Source organism: Gallus gallus, chromosome 14 (assembly GCF_016699485.2).
Source record: "Gallus gallus isolate bGalGal1 chromosome 14, bGalGal1.mat.broiler.GRCg7b, whole genome shotgun sequence".
Taxonomy (NCBI): domain Eukaryota; kingdom Metazoa; phylum Chordata; class Aves; order Galliformes; family Phasianidae; genus Gallus; species Gallus gallus.
The window spans coordinates 14,533,115-14,548,677 of record NC_052545.1 but is presented as its reverse complement, the minus strand read 5'-3'; the positions used below and the strand labels follow the sequence as shown (position 1 = coordinate 14,548,677).

General features: G+C 52.1%; 1 protein-coding gene across 7 annotated transcripts; it reads left to right on the top strand.

Annotated features, from left to right (window-relative positions):
* Window positions 1-1,220: 1,220 nt before the first annotated feature.
* MCHR2 (melanin-concentrating hormone receptor 2) lies at window positions 1,221-9,490 on the top strand. 7 transcript variants are annotated; one of them, XM_040647438.2, is made up of 4 exons: window positions 1,221-1,274; window positions 2,073-2,160; window positions 5,280-5,676; window positions 8,120-9,490. In XM_040647438.2, exons 2-4 carry the CDS (start codon window positions 2,121-2,123, stop codon window positions 8,856-8,858), a joined length of 1,176 nt encoding a protein of 391 aa, XP_040503372.1. In that variant the 5' UTR covers window positions 1,221-1,274; window positions 2,073-2,120; the 3' UTR covers window positions 8,859-9,490.
* Window positions 9,491-15,563: the final 6,073 nt, after the last annotated feature.

Sequence of the window (15,563 nt, the reverse complement as noted above, 5' to 3'; positions counted from 1 at the left end):
TGGAGCCTTACAGATCCCCCAGAATCCCCATGAGCCCCCAGTACCTGCCTCGGAGGTGCAGTGTCCCCCCACTATGCCTCTGTGACCATTACAGATCCCACAGTACTCCTCAGAGCCGCCCAGCTCACTGGGAAGCCCTAACAACAAAGGTACAGTCCCCTTACAGAGGGGCTGAGAGCCTGGCATGCAGAGGGGAGGAGGTCCTGTAGAGGAGCACAGGAGACGACTCCAAAATGGGGCTCCAGCACAGGACTCCATGACACCTTCCCTCCTTGCACACACAGCCTCAGCCCTCGACCAGGTGCCTCACAGATCTGCTGCCAGGGAGAGCCTGCAGCCACAGCCCCATCCTTCCCTGCCCTGCAGCGGCACACAGCTCTCCATGGTGTGAGTCTGGGTCAGGGGAAGCATTGCAGAGGTCTGTCCTGAGGTACACCCAAGGCAGGGGCAGCCCAGGGCAAGGAAGGAGCCATGGAAGTACCCATGGAGTACCCATGGAAGGAGCTGGAGAGAGGCACGGGGCAGCCACACAGTGGGGAACAGAAACACATCCAAGATACCTGAGGTGCCCCTGCCCAAAGAGAGGGGCTGGGGGGCAGCTGGGCAGCTCCGATGTCACCCTGCTGCTCCTTTTCTCTGAGGGCCACGAGGAGCCTGTGCCTCCCTGAAAGCCAGGCAGCCACTGCCCGCTGGGGCTATGGGGAGCTGCTGGGGGCTCCAGCTGCTACTCAGGATCCCTGGGTGCCCCTGGGTGCCTGCCTGGGCTGGGGGTGCTGGGGTCTCCTGGGATGGGCTCTAAGTTTATGGCATGTCTGTGGCTGGAGGACACCAGGAGCAACGCATGGGCAGTGTAGTGTTGGCTGTTGCACACCTACAGGGCTTTGTGTTGTGTGTTTGAGGTCCATGCAGCTGTGCCCAATGTCAGCACCGAGAGGCATGAGCTCACTGTTGGATTTTGTAGAATCACATCGAGTCATAGAATCCTTACAGTTGGAAAAGACCCCCAACATCATCAAATCCAACCGCCAGCCCATCCCCACGCTGCCGTTAGCCATGTCCCCAAGTGTCACATCTCCACGTCGTGTGCGGGGCGGGCGCTGTGTGCTCGGTGCGTGGTGCACACGCGGTGCGCGGTGCAACTGCCAGCGCTGCACAGTTGGGAGCGTGTGAGCGTGTGTCGGGGCGCGTGCATACATAAAGGTGTACGGCCGGGCCGGAGCGGAGCGAGCAGCGGGGCAGCGGAGCGGAGCGGAGGCGGCAGCGGAGCGTGGCAGGTAGGATCCTGCCGGCAGGAACGGGGCTCCCGAATGCCCGGGTCCCGCTGGTGCGAGCAGCCCGTCCGGGCCAAGCGACCGGGACTGGGGTGGCCGGGCGGGCGGAGAGGGGAGGGGAGGCAGCGGCTCCCGGTGCGGACGCGCAGCCCCAGACTCGACCGTGCCCGCTGTAGGAGCCCCGGGGAGACCCCGGCTGCCCGCCCCGGCTCGGTGCCTGCCGGGTGCTTTGGGGCGGCTGTGGTTCCCAGGTTGAGCACCAAGTTTGTCCCCGAGCAGAGCAAACGAGGTACCTGCACAGATGGGGAAACGGAGGCATTCTTTGCTGGGAACAGCAGTGACAGCAGCAGAATGAGCAGCCCACTGAAAAAAAGAAAGCTCGAACCGCCAGCTCCTCCTCTCCTCCGTTTGCTCCCGTCTGTCCAGAACACGAAGGGTCCGCAGCCCCCATCCCATCACTGCTGCCATTCCCCCCCCCCCCGTCTCCTCCCGCCCTCCGTGCCGTTCCCTCGCTGCAGGATCTGGCCGTGCCGCCCCCAGAGTCCCCTCCGGAACGCGCTGCCGCCCCACCGACGGTCAGTGCCGCTCCTGCTGCTGCTCGCAGCCCTTCTCGCTGCCCGTCCATTCCTGACCCCGTGTCCCCTGGGTTGCCGTCCCAGCTTTGCCACCGATTCAGGTCTCATCCATCCCTGGCAAAGTTACCTCTCCCTGTCACAGCACCTTTGCTGCTGCCAACCCTGAGCAGAGGATGTGAGAGAGCAACCCCATTGCCCATAGTCTCCCTATTCTTTCTGTTCACAGTATCTGTCCCTCTTTCCTTCTCTGATAGTGAAGACTGCTCAGGACCAAATGAAACTTGAGAGCATCGCCATAAACCCTTCACAAAATGGTAGGGTGTCAAACGGTTACAAAATGCTTCCAAGGGACAACAGAGCAGTGGGGGTTCCTGCCGGCTGCCTGGGAAGATGCTGAACTGGGACTGGGAGTATCCCACTGCACCAGAGGTGCTCTGAGTCACTCCTTGAGAGTATGTGTGTATCGCTTACATACACGCATACCTCAGAAGGGGCAGTGCTGCTGTCACTCTGTGCTGTTGCTATCACTGTCCTGCCTCTGCAGGGCTGCACACAGAGAGGGGCTTCAGAACTAACGGAGTAGACATATGTATTCATTTCTCTGCTCCACCAGTGAGTGCTCTGATAGCTACTAAGCCATCGCTTTACATTCCCAGCTCCCATATGAAAAGGGAAACAAAGCACTGATGGGCTTTATACAGACAGGTCATGAGTTGTGGGCAACCAGGGAGAACCCTGAACCTGTGAGAACACAGGGAGAACCTTTCCCTGTGGGAAAGACATACAGCCAGGCACTTAGCAGCCTGCCACCGCCTCCAGCTAGTCACCGTGCTCCTGGTCACCTGCTGTTTCTGATAAGAGCATCCCAAGCTCCCCGAATTCCTTTTCCAACAGGCTCAAGAATTAGGCTTGAAGCGGAGTGATAAATTGTAACAGAAGTGGCTCCCTGACTGTCAGAACCAATTTTTGCCTAGTGAAGCATGAACTGCTCACATGCACATCAAGGGAAGTCAGATGCGGACTGTAACCAGGCTCTGTGACGTGCTGGCGCTCTGAAGTGATCCTACAGCAGATCACACCAGTGAGGGGATGTTTGCAAGGCTGCCTTCTTTGATTTGCAGAGAGGCGTGGAGGTATTCCCTGTCTTTCTGTTCTCTTTGGATCAGCCTTTGAAGAGGGCTGACTGTGGCTTATCTGCCTTGCAAGAGAGAGAGAGAGAGAGAGCAAATGAAGAGCATCTGGTGATGAGCAGGATGGTGGGGAGGGGACAGCAGTCACCCTACCAGGCAGCACGGGCACTGTCTGTGTGGTTGTTGATACTAAGCTGGTTTCCAGCCGAGCTGTCAGATGTTAGAAAGGCTTTGCTAATGACTTTCTCAGACCTACGGAAGGACCTCAGGGTATGCACATACCCTGTGCACAGCCTAAGCCAGTGCAGTCAAGTACCAGTAGGAATATAACACCCATAACAGCCTGAGCTGCTCTCTGCTGCACACAGGAAGCTCTCTAGTCCTGGGGTGTTAGGTAACAACAGCCCCGGTCCCTCAGCCAGGCACTGGGACCAGACTCCCTGGCAGGTCTGGGTGAGCTCCCCTGCTTCCCATACATTCATACACTGTGGGGTATTCAGTTCGTGTGTGGCTGTAGGGTGGACTTTTGGCTGTACTGAGAACTGACACTGCCATTTTAATTGGTGTTGCTTACATACCAAGGCAGAGCTGAGATCACGTCTACCATCTACCAAAGATAAATCGCTTGCACCTCAGTGCTGGTCAGCCCACCTTTCTGGAGGAGTCAGTTCATCCCTCTGCTATACAGGGATACATATACATATACATATAAATATACATATACACATACAAATAGGCCATTCCACATCTACAAACCTCAAGGTTTCTTCTACGAAGCAGAAGAGGCTCAGCCAGAGATCAAGTTTCTGTGCTGCACCTGCCACAAGGCAAATTCACACTCAGACAGCTCTGAGGACCCCTCTGCTTCAGGATTGGTAAGTGTCCAAGGGAGAAATCTGCATGTCTACAAATGAAGGGCAGTGACCTGGGTCACAGAGAGTAGGGGTAGCATGTGTTTCCTCCCCTGATGGAGAGGCTGTCACTGCAGGAGGGGCACTTGACTCCTAGCAGCTGCTGGGCAGTGCACGGGAGGCCAAAGACTGCATTCCTGCTTTGTAGCCTTTATGCACCTTTAACACCTCTTTCATTGCAGCAGTGGTTGTGTTGAACAGGGCTTGCAGTGACTCCAAGCAGCTGACATCCCCAAATCTGCACTGATACCTGGAACATCTGCAGACCCACGCTCACATGCCTCTTGCAGTGCTTCTGCTTCAGGCACTCGCAGTGTCCATGCTCCCAGGCCAAACCTGAACCAGAATGCACAAGCTAAAGCTTGATTTCTTGCAGAGATTCCACAATCTCTGTACTCGTGGTAAGCCGGCCTTGGACCACACAGTAGTAACCACAGCACACCCATACACACACTGCAGAGGGAAAAGAACTCCAGTCATATTTATTCAAGGGAAACTATGCCTGCGTACACAGATAGATAGATATAAAATATATTCTTCCAGCTCCAGAACTAAAAAAACATGCAGACAGATTTCTGTGCCTGTGATGGAGAAACTACAGTTTCTCCATGCAACCTCACCTTCAGCTTGCAATCCAAATGCTTATTTTGATGGCAGAGGATGGATGCTGGAAGCTCAGTTCTGGGGGAGAGCTGCCCTGTGGGGCAGAGAAAAGGAATATGTTTCTGGATCACTGAAAGCAAAGCACAGGGTGTCCCATCAGAGTTGCCCTCCTCAAAAAGTCATCCCTTGGGCACAACATAGAACTGGGTAGTAGCTGTCACTGCCAAAGATGTTTCCAGCCTATATCTAGTGTGTGATGCTTGTTCTAGGAGCAAGTACTGAAAGGACTGAAAACAGGAGCTATAAAACTGTATATCGGTATTGGCAGAGCAAACATCTCAGGTTGTCCAGCTGGTTGGTTCGAGGTCGGAGCCCCACTGCTGGGAACAAACCTCACACCCCTCCTGCCATCAGTTGGACCAGCTGGGAGGTGAAAATCCTGGCTCCCTTCTCCCACACAGGTGGAGGCTGTGCCACCCATGGGGACAGATGCTATGCTCTCCACTCCCCCGGCTCCACTTCCAGCGTCATCAGTCCGAGGTGACATCTGAGCCTCGGGTGTGGATTCCTTCCAGGGCCAGAATGGGGGAGCAGGGAATCCTTTACTCCCACCCTACCCTCACCTATCCTGCAGGCCAGCAGTGACCAGAAGAACCTGCTGAAATGCATGTGTGCCACAGAGCTGAAAGCAGAGCATCTGTGTCCTGCCAGCTAACATGTCTGTCAGCCAACCTAATAGGCCAAGCAGCACCTCTCCAGTCTCTCACCTCTCTCCCTGTGTTGCCACAGGCTCCAGCTCAGCACGGCGCAGAATGATGGAGCATGAGGACTTCACCAGCTTGGCTGGGTACTGGAATTCCTCTGACAGTTACCAGTTCAGCCCTGCTAGTGTCATTGTCCCCGTGGTCTTCTCCCTCATCTTCCTCCTGGGCACAGTTGGCAACAGCCTGGTGCTGGCAGTGCTGCTGCACAATAGGCAGATGGGCCACAACACCACCAACCTCTTCATCCTCAACCTCAGCCTGGCTGACTTCTTCTTCATTGTCTTCTGCGTGCCTTTCCAGGCCACCATCTACTCCCTTGAGGGCTGGGTCTTCGGCTCCTTCATCTGCAAGGCTGTCCACTTTTTCATCTACCTCACCATGTACGCCAGCAGCTTCACACTGGCTGCCGTCTCTGTGGACAGGTAACAGCCTAACGATGCCCCGGGGCTGGGGAAGGACAACAGCCAGGAGAACGTGGGTAGAGTGAGGGCATGGGAAGGTCACAGCCTATCACCTTTAGGCAAATCATTCAACCCACAGTGGTAATGGTCTGTGCCAAAGGCAGTTTGGGGACTGGTTTTCCCTTCCTCCAACAACCCCCAAGCAGCACTTCCAGCTCTCCTGAGTGCAGAGCCGGTGCTGCTCCTGTCTGTGCTTCCCAGACAGGTTAGAGCGCTTGAGACCCAAACTCAGCTCCACACTGTGCCAGAAACACCCACTGCTAATCACCTAGCCCCGGATCAGAGGCGGCACTGCGAGGTAATGGCTATCCCCAAGCCACCACTGCAGAAAAGTTTCACGTGGGGACAGCAAGGTGGACGGAGGGCACTGTGGGGGATGCCACATAAACGCACAAGAGGGATCGCTCATTCTCCTGCAGCTGCCAGCCCAGCAGAAAACCTGTCACCTCACAGTTCCTGCTGTCTCACTTCTCCCCAGCCCTCCTGGGCCCCACAGCACCCCATGCAGAAGGGCAGCCACACCACGAGGCATGTTTCTTCCTGGGAGACCACCTAGGCTGCTCTGGCCTTATTGATGGCATCTAAATTGTTCCCAAGGACTCTGCCTAAATCTCCCTCAGGGTGACTGCTGTCAGCTGCCCCACTACTGACTGAGTCTGCGCTGGTGGTGTGGGAGGAGGAGGAACTCCACATTGGGGTAAGACTCAGCCTCACCTACCATACACAGAATGTGCCATCTTGCTCTTCATGTTTGCTTCCAAGGGTACAAAGACAAGACAGGGTCAAACAGCCCTCTGCAATAAGGAGGTTCACAAGGCTGCAGACAGAAGGACACTTCAGTGTCTGTGCTCGCAGGTCCCATTAGCAGGGAACCTCTGGGATGGGGTAAGTCCCACTGAGCAGTGTGGTTGGGCTTTTCCTCCAGTCTCCTTCCACTTCATCTTGCTCCCAGGTGATGCTTGCAGGGCCCTGGTATCAGGCAGTTGTCCTACTCCAAGAGACTAGCATCCCAGATGGGGTGACGGTGCAGGATTCCCAACAGAAACACCACAGTCCTCTGGGTTTCTATTGCTTATGTGCTTTAGCTGATGTCACAACAAAGATCTGAGATTTCCTGTGCTCCACCTTGTCTGCATGTTCTCTGTTCTGGGCACTCCTCAGCCAAGGCCTGTCAGCCTCCTGACCAACACCAGCCAGCAGCTTAGGCCAGCACTAACAACCATGACAGATGGCCACCTCTTATGGCAACATCTCAGCCTCCTGCTTTCCTGTACCTACATCACCTGTCTGCAGTCTGCTGCTCCAACCTGCTCAGAACTGGAGACACTATCTCAAAAACACCCTCCCAAAAAACATGTTGGCAGGGCATTTTGCCTGTGTTCTTCCCCTTTCTGGTGGCACTTTTGTGCTGCTGTGCAGTGTCTGCATATCAGTGTAATGTTGCATGACTCTTCTTGGAGCTTTCAGGATGAAAGGACAAGCAAGCAATGAGAGTTTTGCCACATGTATGACCCTTTAGACCAACTGCCTGTTTTATCTCCCTGCTCTGCTGGCCTGACAGTGCATCACATGAACATCCTTCCCTGGGTGCTGGCAGGTGGAGCCTGCAGTGGTTGTGCTCCTGTTTGTGCTGATAACACTTCTCTGTCCTTCACCCACCAGCACCAAGCCACCTTCTCTCCTTTCTGACATCTACTTGCAGCTCCTACAGGAACACAAAGCAAATATGGGAAAAGAGATTCCCATTTGCTGCTTGTTCCCGCTCCTGCCTAATGTGCGCAACAGCGTAGACCACCAGAGGCAGTTCTGCCAGCTTTGTCCTATGGTGTTGCCTGGAGGTGGGTAAGCAAAGCTGGCCATCACACTGGCCACCACTGATGGAAGAGACAGGTACCCAAAGGCAAAAGTATGCCTGGCCCTGGTGGTACCCAGGTGGAGGCAAACACAACCTTGGCTACAGGGAGCAAATCTCTCCCTCGCCAGTCTGATCTGTGAAAGCCAGAGAGGGCTGGAAACAGGTCCTGACTGGGCAGGAGCCAGCACTGCATCCATCGCCCGGTGAAGCTTCCTCTGATCTTGAAACTGATAGATAAATTCTACCTAGCAATGAATATCTGTGTGGTCTCCACAGCCGTTTCTTCCTTTCTAGCTCAGCATATAACCCACCCCATCATGTGCAGATGAGCCAGCTAGCCCACACCTATGGGAGGAGATGCATCCTTACTGCAAAGAGAACAGCTGTTTTACCCAGGACCGTATCTCTAAGAGGCCATGAGATATCACGTAGGGCCACTACTCAGAGATCTTGAGGAGAATGACGGAAGCCCTCTTGTTCCTGGTGTTTATGTGGCCAGGCATAGCTTGACTGAAATCTTAGCTCCAGTTGCTTTGCTCTCTCCTCCAGGTACCTGGCCATCCGCTATCCGCTGCGCTCCCGGGAGCTGCGGACTCCCTACAATGCAGTGGCTGCCATGGCTGTGATCTGGGGTCTCTCCGTGGTTTTTGCTGGGCCCTACCTGAGCTACTATGACCTGATTGAGTGGGAGTCCAGCTATATCTGCATGCCTGGCTGGGAGGAGTGGAGACGCAAGGTCATGGACACCAGCACATTTGCCTTTGGCTATGTCATCCCAGTTCTGGTCATCAGCCTCTCATACACGAGGACCATCAAGTACCTGTGGACAGCAGTGGAACCCTTGGAGGACATGTCAGAGTCCAAGAAGGCCAAGCGGAAGGTAACTAAAATGATCATCATCGTAACCATCCTTTTTTGCCTGTGCTGGCTACCCTACCACGTAGTCATCCTCCGATACCTCTATGGAGATTTCCCTTTCAACCAGGCCACCTACGCCTTCCGCCTGCTTTCCCACTGCATGGCCTATGCCAACTCCTGCCTCAACCCCATCGTCTATGCCCTGGTATCCAAGCATTTCCGTAAGGGCTTCAAAAGAGTCTTCAGCTGTCTCCTGAGGAAAAAGCACCGCAACAAGGTGCATGTGTTACATGCTGCTCACACTGTGCCTGGCTTTGAGGCTGGCTCCACTGAAGTGTCCCAGGTGCATGAGGAAAACAACAGGTGTGAGCTGAACCCAGACTCCCTGGCAGTCCCCTCTGGTTCTTCTAAGCACCTTCACCTTTCTTAGTAGCTCCACACCATGTGCCAGCCCAGCTGTGCCATCTGCCTCAGGCTACTCTCTCCCATTGAATGAGACAGGATGCTAGGAATGGCAAGACAGAAACCTTGCTATATCCTGCTTCTGGCCTTGCCGTTCCTCTTCTTTCTCAGCATCACTTGCCCTAAGCCATCTCCCCACAACATCTTGTGTGCAAGGGAAGGAATGGACCCACACTTGCTCCTGATCCACAGCCCACCTGGAGTTCAAGGACTAATGCTCCAGCTCCTCTGTTGACTCTCATCCTTCTAAGTCTTCTGCTAAGCAGCTCCACTACATTGGACATGTTTGTTGTCAGATGGTCCCTTCTTGCCTCCTGTTGTCTGATCTGGAGAAAGTGTTTCTTATGGAGCGGCAGGGGAGACAGGCAGTGTGAGCAGGGCCAGGTGAACAAAGGTGGGACAGAGAGCAACCAGCATTGCCCATGGATGGCTACAGTGGTGGCTTCTGTACTGGCTGTGCTGCTCTCCTTGCGGCCATGTCCTTCCCTGGGGTGTGGGGCTGTGGGCTGTCTGTATGTGTGCAACGTTGCTGCTGTAAATACTAGAGAGATGTTTTTCTGACCCAAAGTAAATAAATGCACTTCCCTAAACCAGGCAGTAGAGGGGCCTCTGATGGTCATCTGGGATTGGAATGGACTACCCATATCTCAGCGTGGCCTTTTTCTTAACTGGTATAAATCAGCATACTACAAAAATTGCTATCAAGCAATTTCTACTGAGCCAAACCATCCTCAGACCAGGTCCAGGCAGGAGAAGGTGCACAGGAAGGGTCTCTGGATGGGGTTGGTCCAGGCTTTACCAAGAGGTCACCATCACCATCTTGCTGCATCAACATACGGTCACGCACTCTCCCTCACCTCAAGCCATCAAATTCCCAGCCTGGGAAACCCACATGCAAAGAGTCACTGCCCAGAGATGTACAGGCTTTCCTTTACTCTGCCTGCACATCTCTTCATGTCAGACCAGTCACTCTACAACACAGCTGATATTTTTCTCAGAAGATAACTGAACTTCACCAGCCACAGCTCAGAATATACCACCAACACATAAAAGCAGCTTTGCCCAGCCATCGCATTTTGGATGCCCCGTGGGCAGGTAAGCAGCCAGTGGGCTGGATGGGCTGGGTAGTTCAGTTATGGTTTGCCCTGCCTGCATAGCTGAGTCTTTGCAAAGGGGATGTAGGAAGCTCTCTCTCCACAGTGCAGCAGATGGTCATCTTCAGGGCATGCTGAATGCCAAACATGCAATCCTGTAGCTGCAGGGAGGAAAACTCTCATCTCCTTTTCTGGGGCTGATTAGATGTTAGTAGATGGCTTCCTGCCGTTACTAAATTACTGGAGATGGAGCAAGCCTCTCCAGCTGACTGAGCTCGATCTGAAAAACAGATCTGAGAAAACCTGCAAACACAACAGACTCTCACACCAGAGACTTGCACCCAAGACTGGGAATAATTTACCATTCCTTCCTTGCAGTGCAGTCCAGCCAACTCTCCCCACTAACTCAGAGGCTCTCTTGCCTTTTCAACAAGTGATTTCAGTCCTGCAGAGCTGTACAAACACAGGAGCAATGTATACCTTCCTTCCAGTTCTAGGACTGGATCCTGTGTGGAGCAAAACATGACTGGACCTCCAAACCAGCTCACTGCATTCTCAGTCCCATTGGCAAAGCCCTGCTACTTGTCCAGCGCTGCTACCATTCTACTGCAGGTCATCTTGAAAATCCCAGGTATAGTCCCTCACCAAACATGCACAACACTGTAGGAGCCCAGTGCAGAAGTAGTGGTTCCTGTCCCAAAGACTCTATGCTCCAACCAGAGTTTGGCAGCAAGAGTTCAAGGGGAGCCTCTCTGCATGGCTGCAGTTGCTGGCTGGCTGAGCAGGGCTTCCAGGGCAGCAGCTTGCCCAGCAGGTGCTGAGCACTTCCATCAGTGAAGCACTTCTCTGATGAGTCCGCATCCTGATTCTTAAGGAAGCTTCTTAGATACAGATCCTGGACCCCTACACCCAACTGCCTTATTCTGTCCTCTCTAAAGAACATACAACTCTCCAATCCTTCCCACTTCTCCACCACCAGGGCAACTTCTCCTCATTCACAAGAGTTGGCCTTAACAAGCTGGAGAGCAATTTCCAGCCTGTTTGAAACAGATACATGACTCTCCCGGTTTACTCTTGGCAGCAACAGTAAATTCAGCTAATGGTGATTGCCGTAAACAAACTGCTTAATGGTTTGGTTCCTGCCATGGAAAGAACACCCTGGTGCCTGTACTAGGCAGCTGAAACAAATAACAGAGAGCTCTCTCCAGTCCAGAAATACACAGACAGCCCTCATAAAACAACAGAAGAACAGTAGCTACTCCAAGGTTTATAGTTCCCACCTCTGGCAGTGATGGCCTTGGGTGCATGAACAGAACCAGACAGCTCAAGAACAAACTAGGCAGAGGAAACCCTTGGCTCAGGAGATGAAATCATCCAGCCTGGTTCCTTACTCCATCTGTGCCTTTGCTAACAATACAGGATTTTTTTCTTTATCCTTTTATTCATTTTCATTTTGAGCAACTCTGTCCTTCCAGTCTGCTCCACGTCCAGCTGTGAGGTCTTTTTGGCTGGAGATGATTTTTCTTTGGGGCTCCTGATAGGCTTTTTACATGATATCACCTGCGGTGCCTGCACCAAAGACCAGTGTAACTCACGCCAAGTGGGCACCCTCTCCTTTGGCTGATGACCAAGGACTGCTGTTTCTAGCTCGGGTCATGAACAGGTATGAGTTTTTCAGAAGGCAGCTCCAGGGTGGACCCTCAGCATCCCATCCTTCATTAGTATTGATGAAGTCTCTCTGCTCAGTTCTGCAGCTAGCCACACAGCCTTCAGCTGCCTCGTCCCAGTAGAAAACACTTTCTTTGCCTCACCCTCATCAATAAGGAATTCAGGTTTGATTTTCTTCTGCTTGGATCAAATTGATAGCAAAGATCTTTAGCAACATTACTGCTAGGGCTTTCTCATCAGCAGCCTTCTCCTGGGCAAAAATAATTGTCTGTGCAGAAGCCACCAGACAAGAACTAATCAAGCTGTGGCACATCTATCATTGCTCATTAGTACTGCTGGAAAGCTCCTGGCATGCTCAAACCAGCAGAAATCTAAATCTAAAGCAACTGAGTTGTTTATGTATTGGTTTTGTTTTTTCCCCACCAAAAGATTTTAACAATATTAAGTTTTCCCACCAAATTTACATGGTTTGTTTTGCAGAAGACAGATACTTTCCTGCCTCCCCTAAACAGAAGCTAGCAGAAAACCTTTACTCCCCATGCAGCTCCCAGCTCAGCTACAGAGTGATACGGGAAAAAGTCTTTGTTCCTAGGAGAAAACCCAGATCCAGAAATGCATTATCTGATGCCACTAGCTGTGTTACCCATCACATAAAAACCTCTGCTGCCAGATGCAGCAGTGAGAAAGAGCCACAGGCAGGGGTTTCAAAAGCTCAGTGAACCTAGGCTGGGCTCTCCTCCAGGACTGCTGGCAAGCTCCTGCTCAGACCAAGATCTCAGGAAGCCAAAGGCATCACCTTCCCATCTAACATGACTTCCTGACACAGGTGGTGAGAGAACCGACTAGGGAAAGTGCCTGTTGTTTATTAACAGGGAGATGTTGTGGGTGATGTGATGGTTGGAGGCACAGTGATAATGAGATGGAGTTCTCCATCCTTGGTGGCGAGGAGGACAGTTGGCAGAACTGTTCTACTTTAGATTTTGGGGAGGACAGATTTTGGCCTCTTTAGGGACCTGGTCAGCAGAGACCTTTGTGAGGCAGTTCTGAAGAGTAAAGGAGTCCAAGAAGGCTGGACTTTTTTCAGTAATGAAATTCTGAAGGCACAGGAGCAGGCTGTCCCCATGTGCTGAAGCATGAGCTGGCAAGGAAGAAGCCAGGTGAGGACAAGGCTGAGGTATCAAATGCCTTCTTTACCTTAGTTATTATTAGTAAGACTAATTTTTCTTGGGGTAAAACTGGAAGACAAAGACAAAGAACAGAACGAATTCCTTACAATCCAAGGGAAAAAATAGTTAACAGCATATCACACCACTGGACACACACGAATCTATGGGACCAGGTTGGATCCGCCCAAGATTGCTGAAGAAGCTGGTGGAAAAGTAAAGCACACATATATACATACATACATACACACATATATATGGACATATATATGCATACATATGGACTCTGAAAAAAAGCTGGAAAGTTACCTAGCAGAAAAGCACCGGGGGCTGTTGATAGGCAGATGGCTGAGAAGTAGCCAGCAGTGTGCCCAGGTAGCCAACAAGGCCAACAGCATCCTGGCTTGTATCAGAAATAGCCTGGCCAGCTGGAGCAGGGAGGTGAGTAAGCAGAGTAAGTGGCAGTAAGGCCAAAGGCTCAGAGCCTCGTGCCATGGGCAGCAGCTCCTGACGTGCACTGAGTCCTGCTGTGCATGTAGTATGGAAGCAGCAGAAGGGGCTTAAAACAGCCCTGCACCCCAGAACTGGTGATGACAGTGAGCTGGGAGGGCAGGTGAGAAGCAGACACACACTCAAGGCTTGATGTCCTTCCACATCAGCTGCTACAATAAATAAACCAATTGTGTTTATTGCAAACTGGGCTGAGCCAGAGCACCTGAAATGTCTTATTAAAGAGGGGTAGTTAAGATCTATGTCCCACACAAGCCAGCACAGGCCACCCCTTGGTGTTTGGCTTGGGGAGGGGGAAAGCAGACCCAGTTTCCCATAGTTCACACAGCTCTCAGGAAGCTCTGGAAGTGTCAGAAAGAACTGTTTCACATCCCTTGTGTGTTTGAGAAGCATAGATCTGCTGTCCTGCTAGCAGAAGTCGCACAAGCAATTTTGCCCAAACACTGAGACTTTCATCGGGGCTGAAAACCCACAGATATTCTATAGGTATCACCTATACCTTTCCTTCTTCACACACTCCTGGAGGAAATCAGCTGCTTTAACTCCTCTGTGCAGGGGAAGGTACAGTCAAATGGGGGACCTGTCTCAGCACATACAAAGAGGGGAATCTGGTGAACACAATACCATCAGGACTGCTGCCATGGCTTGCCTTCTGCCTTTTTTTCCTGCAGAATGGATGAATTCAAGCCCCACGTACTGAGAAACTGCAGTCAGGCAAGCCCTGTAATTAGCAGACTTGACTGCTAGTCATCAGGCACTTATTAACTCAGCAATTAGAAACAAATCAAAGACCCAGAAGGAGGAACGGGTTGTTTCTTTTGCTGCATGTCTCACCTGGCTCTCTTGCTGCACAGCTACCTGTGAGCATAAGAACTTAGACAGTGTGAGCACTGCTTTGCAGCACAGCATTCCCAGGGTTTTCACTTCTGCCATGTCAAGCAAGGGCTGTAAGACCACAGACAGCAGGAATGGCTGGGAGCCCCTTGCAACCTGCTGCTTTGTGCCGGAGAGAAGTGTCCCCACAGTAACTCCCACATCTCTCTCCTGCCTCTGTTCCCAAACTAGTGGTGCCAGAAGACCAGTAATCTTAATTTACTGACAAACAGTCTCACAGCTCTGCCAAAGCTCCTGAGCACAGCCCCTGCCACCCCCAGCCAGGGCTCCACAGCCAAGGGCCACCTATGACACCTGCGTTGCTCCTCCTGGCTGTGCTGCCAAGCAAAGGACCCAGCCATCTTCCTCACTCTGGTCTCAAACAATATCCATTGCCACTGCAACTGTCAGCTTCCCCAGCAGTGGTATTTAAGGCTACTTGCTGCCCCCAGGGGCTTCCCCCCATTCACATCCTGGCTGGGAACTGCCTAAGCAGGGCTGAGAGCTCTTCCCACTCTCTGCTGCTTGGCTCCTCTTGAGCAACAGAATAAAGCCAATATTCTAAGAGAGGATTCACCTCCCAAAGAACTGGGTTTGGTCAGAATCCTAGTTCAGCTCCCACTTGAAAAAGACATACAGAAAAGTGACCCTATTAACATTTAGACAGAGATCAGCGGTGGATGCTAATGGTCTCCTGCTGCCCATCTTGCACACCCAGCTCAATTCACATTGTTTTTTGAACTGCAGTAACACAATCAGCAGCACATCCAGACGAAGGAAATGGAAAAACTCATTAATAGCCACCAAAGACAAAAAGGGACAGAAACTGGTTAGGAAAGAGAATAAGTCAGGAAAGTAACGAGCTCAGAGATTTAAGAGACTGTTCCTAATGGTGGAGAACACTCTGTACAATCCAGGAGTCATTTTGTGTTTGGCTGTTTGCTCTGACTGGTTTTCACTTATTTCTCCTTTTCTTTCTAATATCAATAAGAACGGGCAGAACAGCTGAATTGAACAGAGCTCTAAGAAGCACCTCTGTTTTGGGAATACTGACACAGTTCAAACCCCACACCTGCCCAAAGCCACAGGGAAGTGCTGGGGAAGGCCTACAATGAAGGGGAGCCCCTGTGTGTTTTGCCCCAGAGCAAAACATGAGAAAGCAGAGAACCCAGAACCTTGCCCCTCTGTAAGGACACTCTGTGCCCAGACTGTCAATTGACAATTGATGCCCACAGGGTGGCAAACAAACAAGCTGGTCATAACAGAGCCCGACTAGTTTCTCATTTGGATCACTTGATCAGGGAATGTGGCTCAGTGCATCCGAGTTGCAACCAGAATCACAGGAAATAAAGCTGTGGAGGGGGC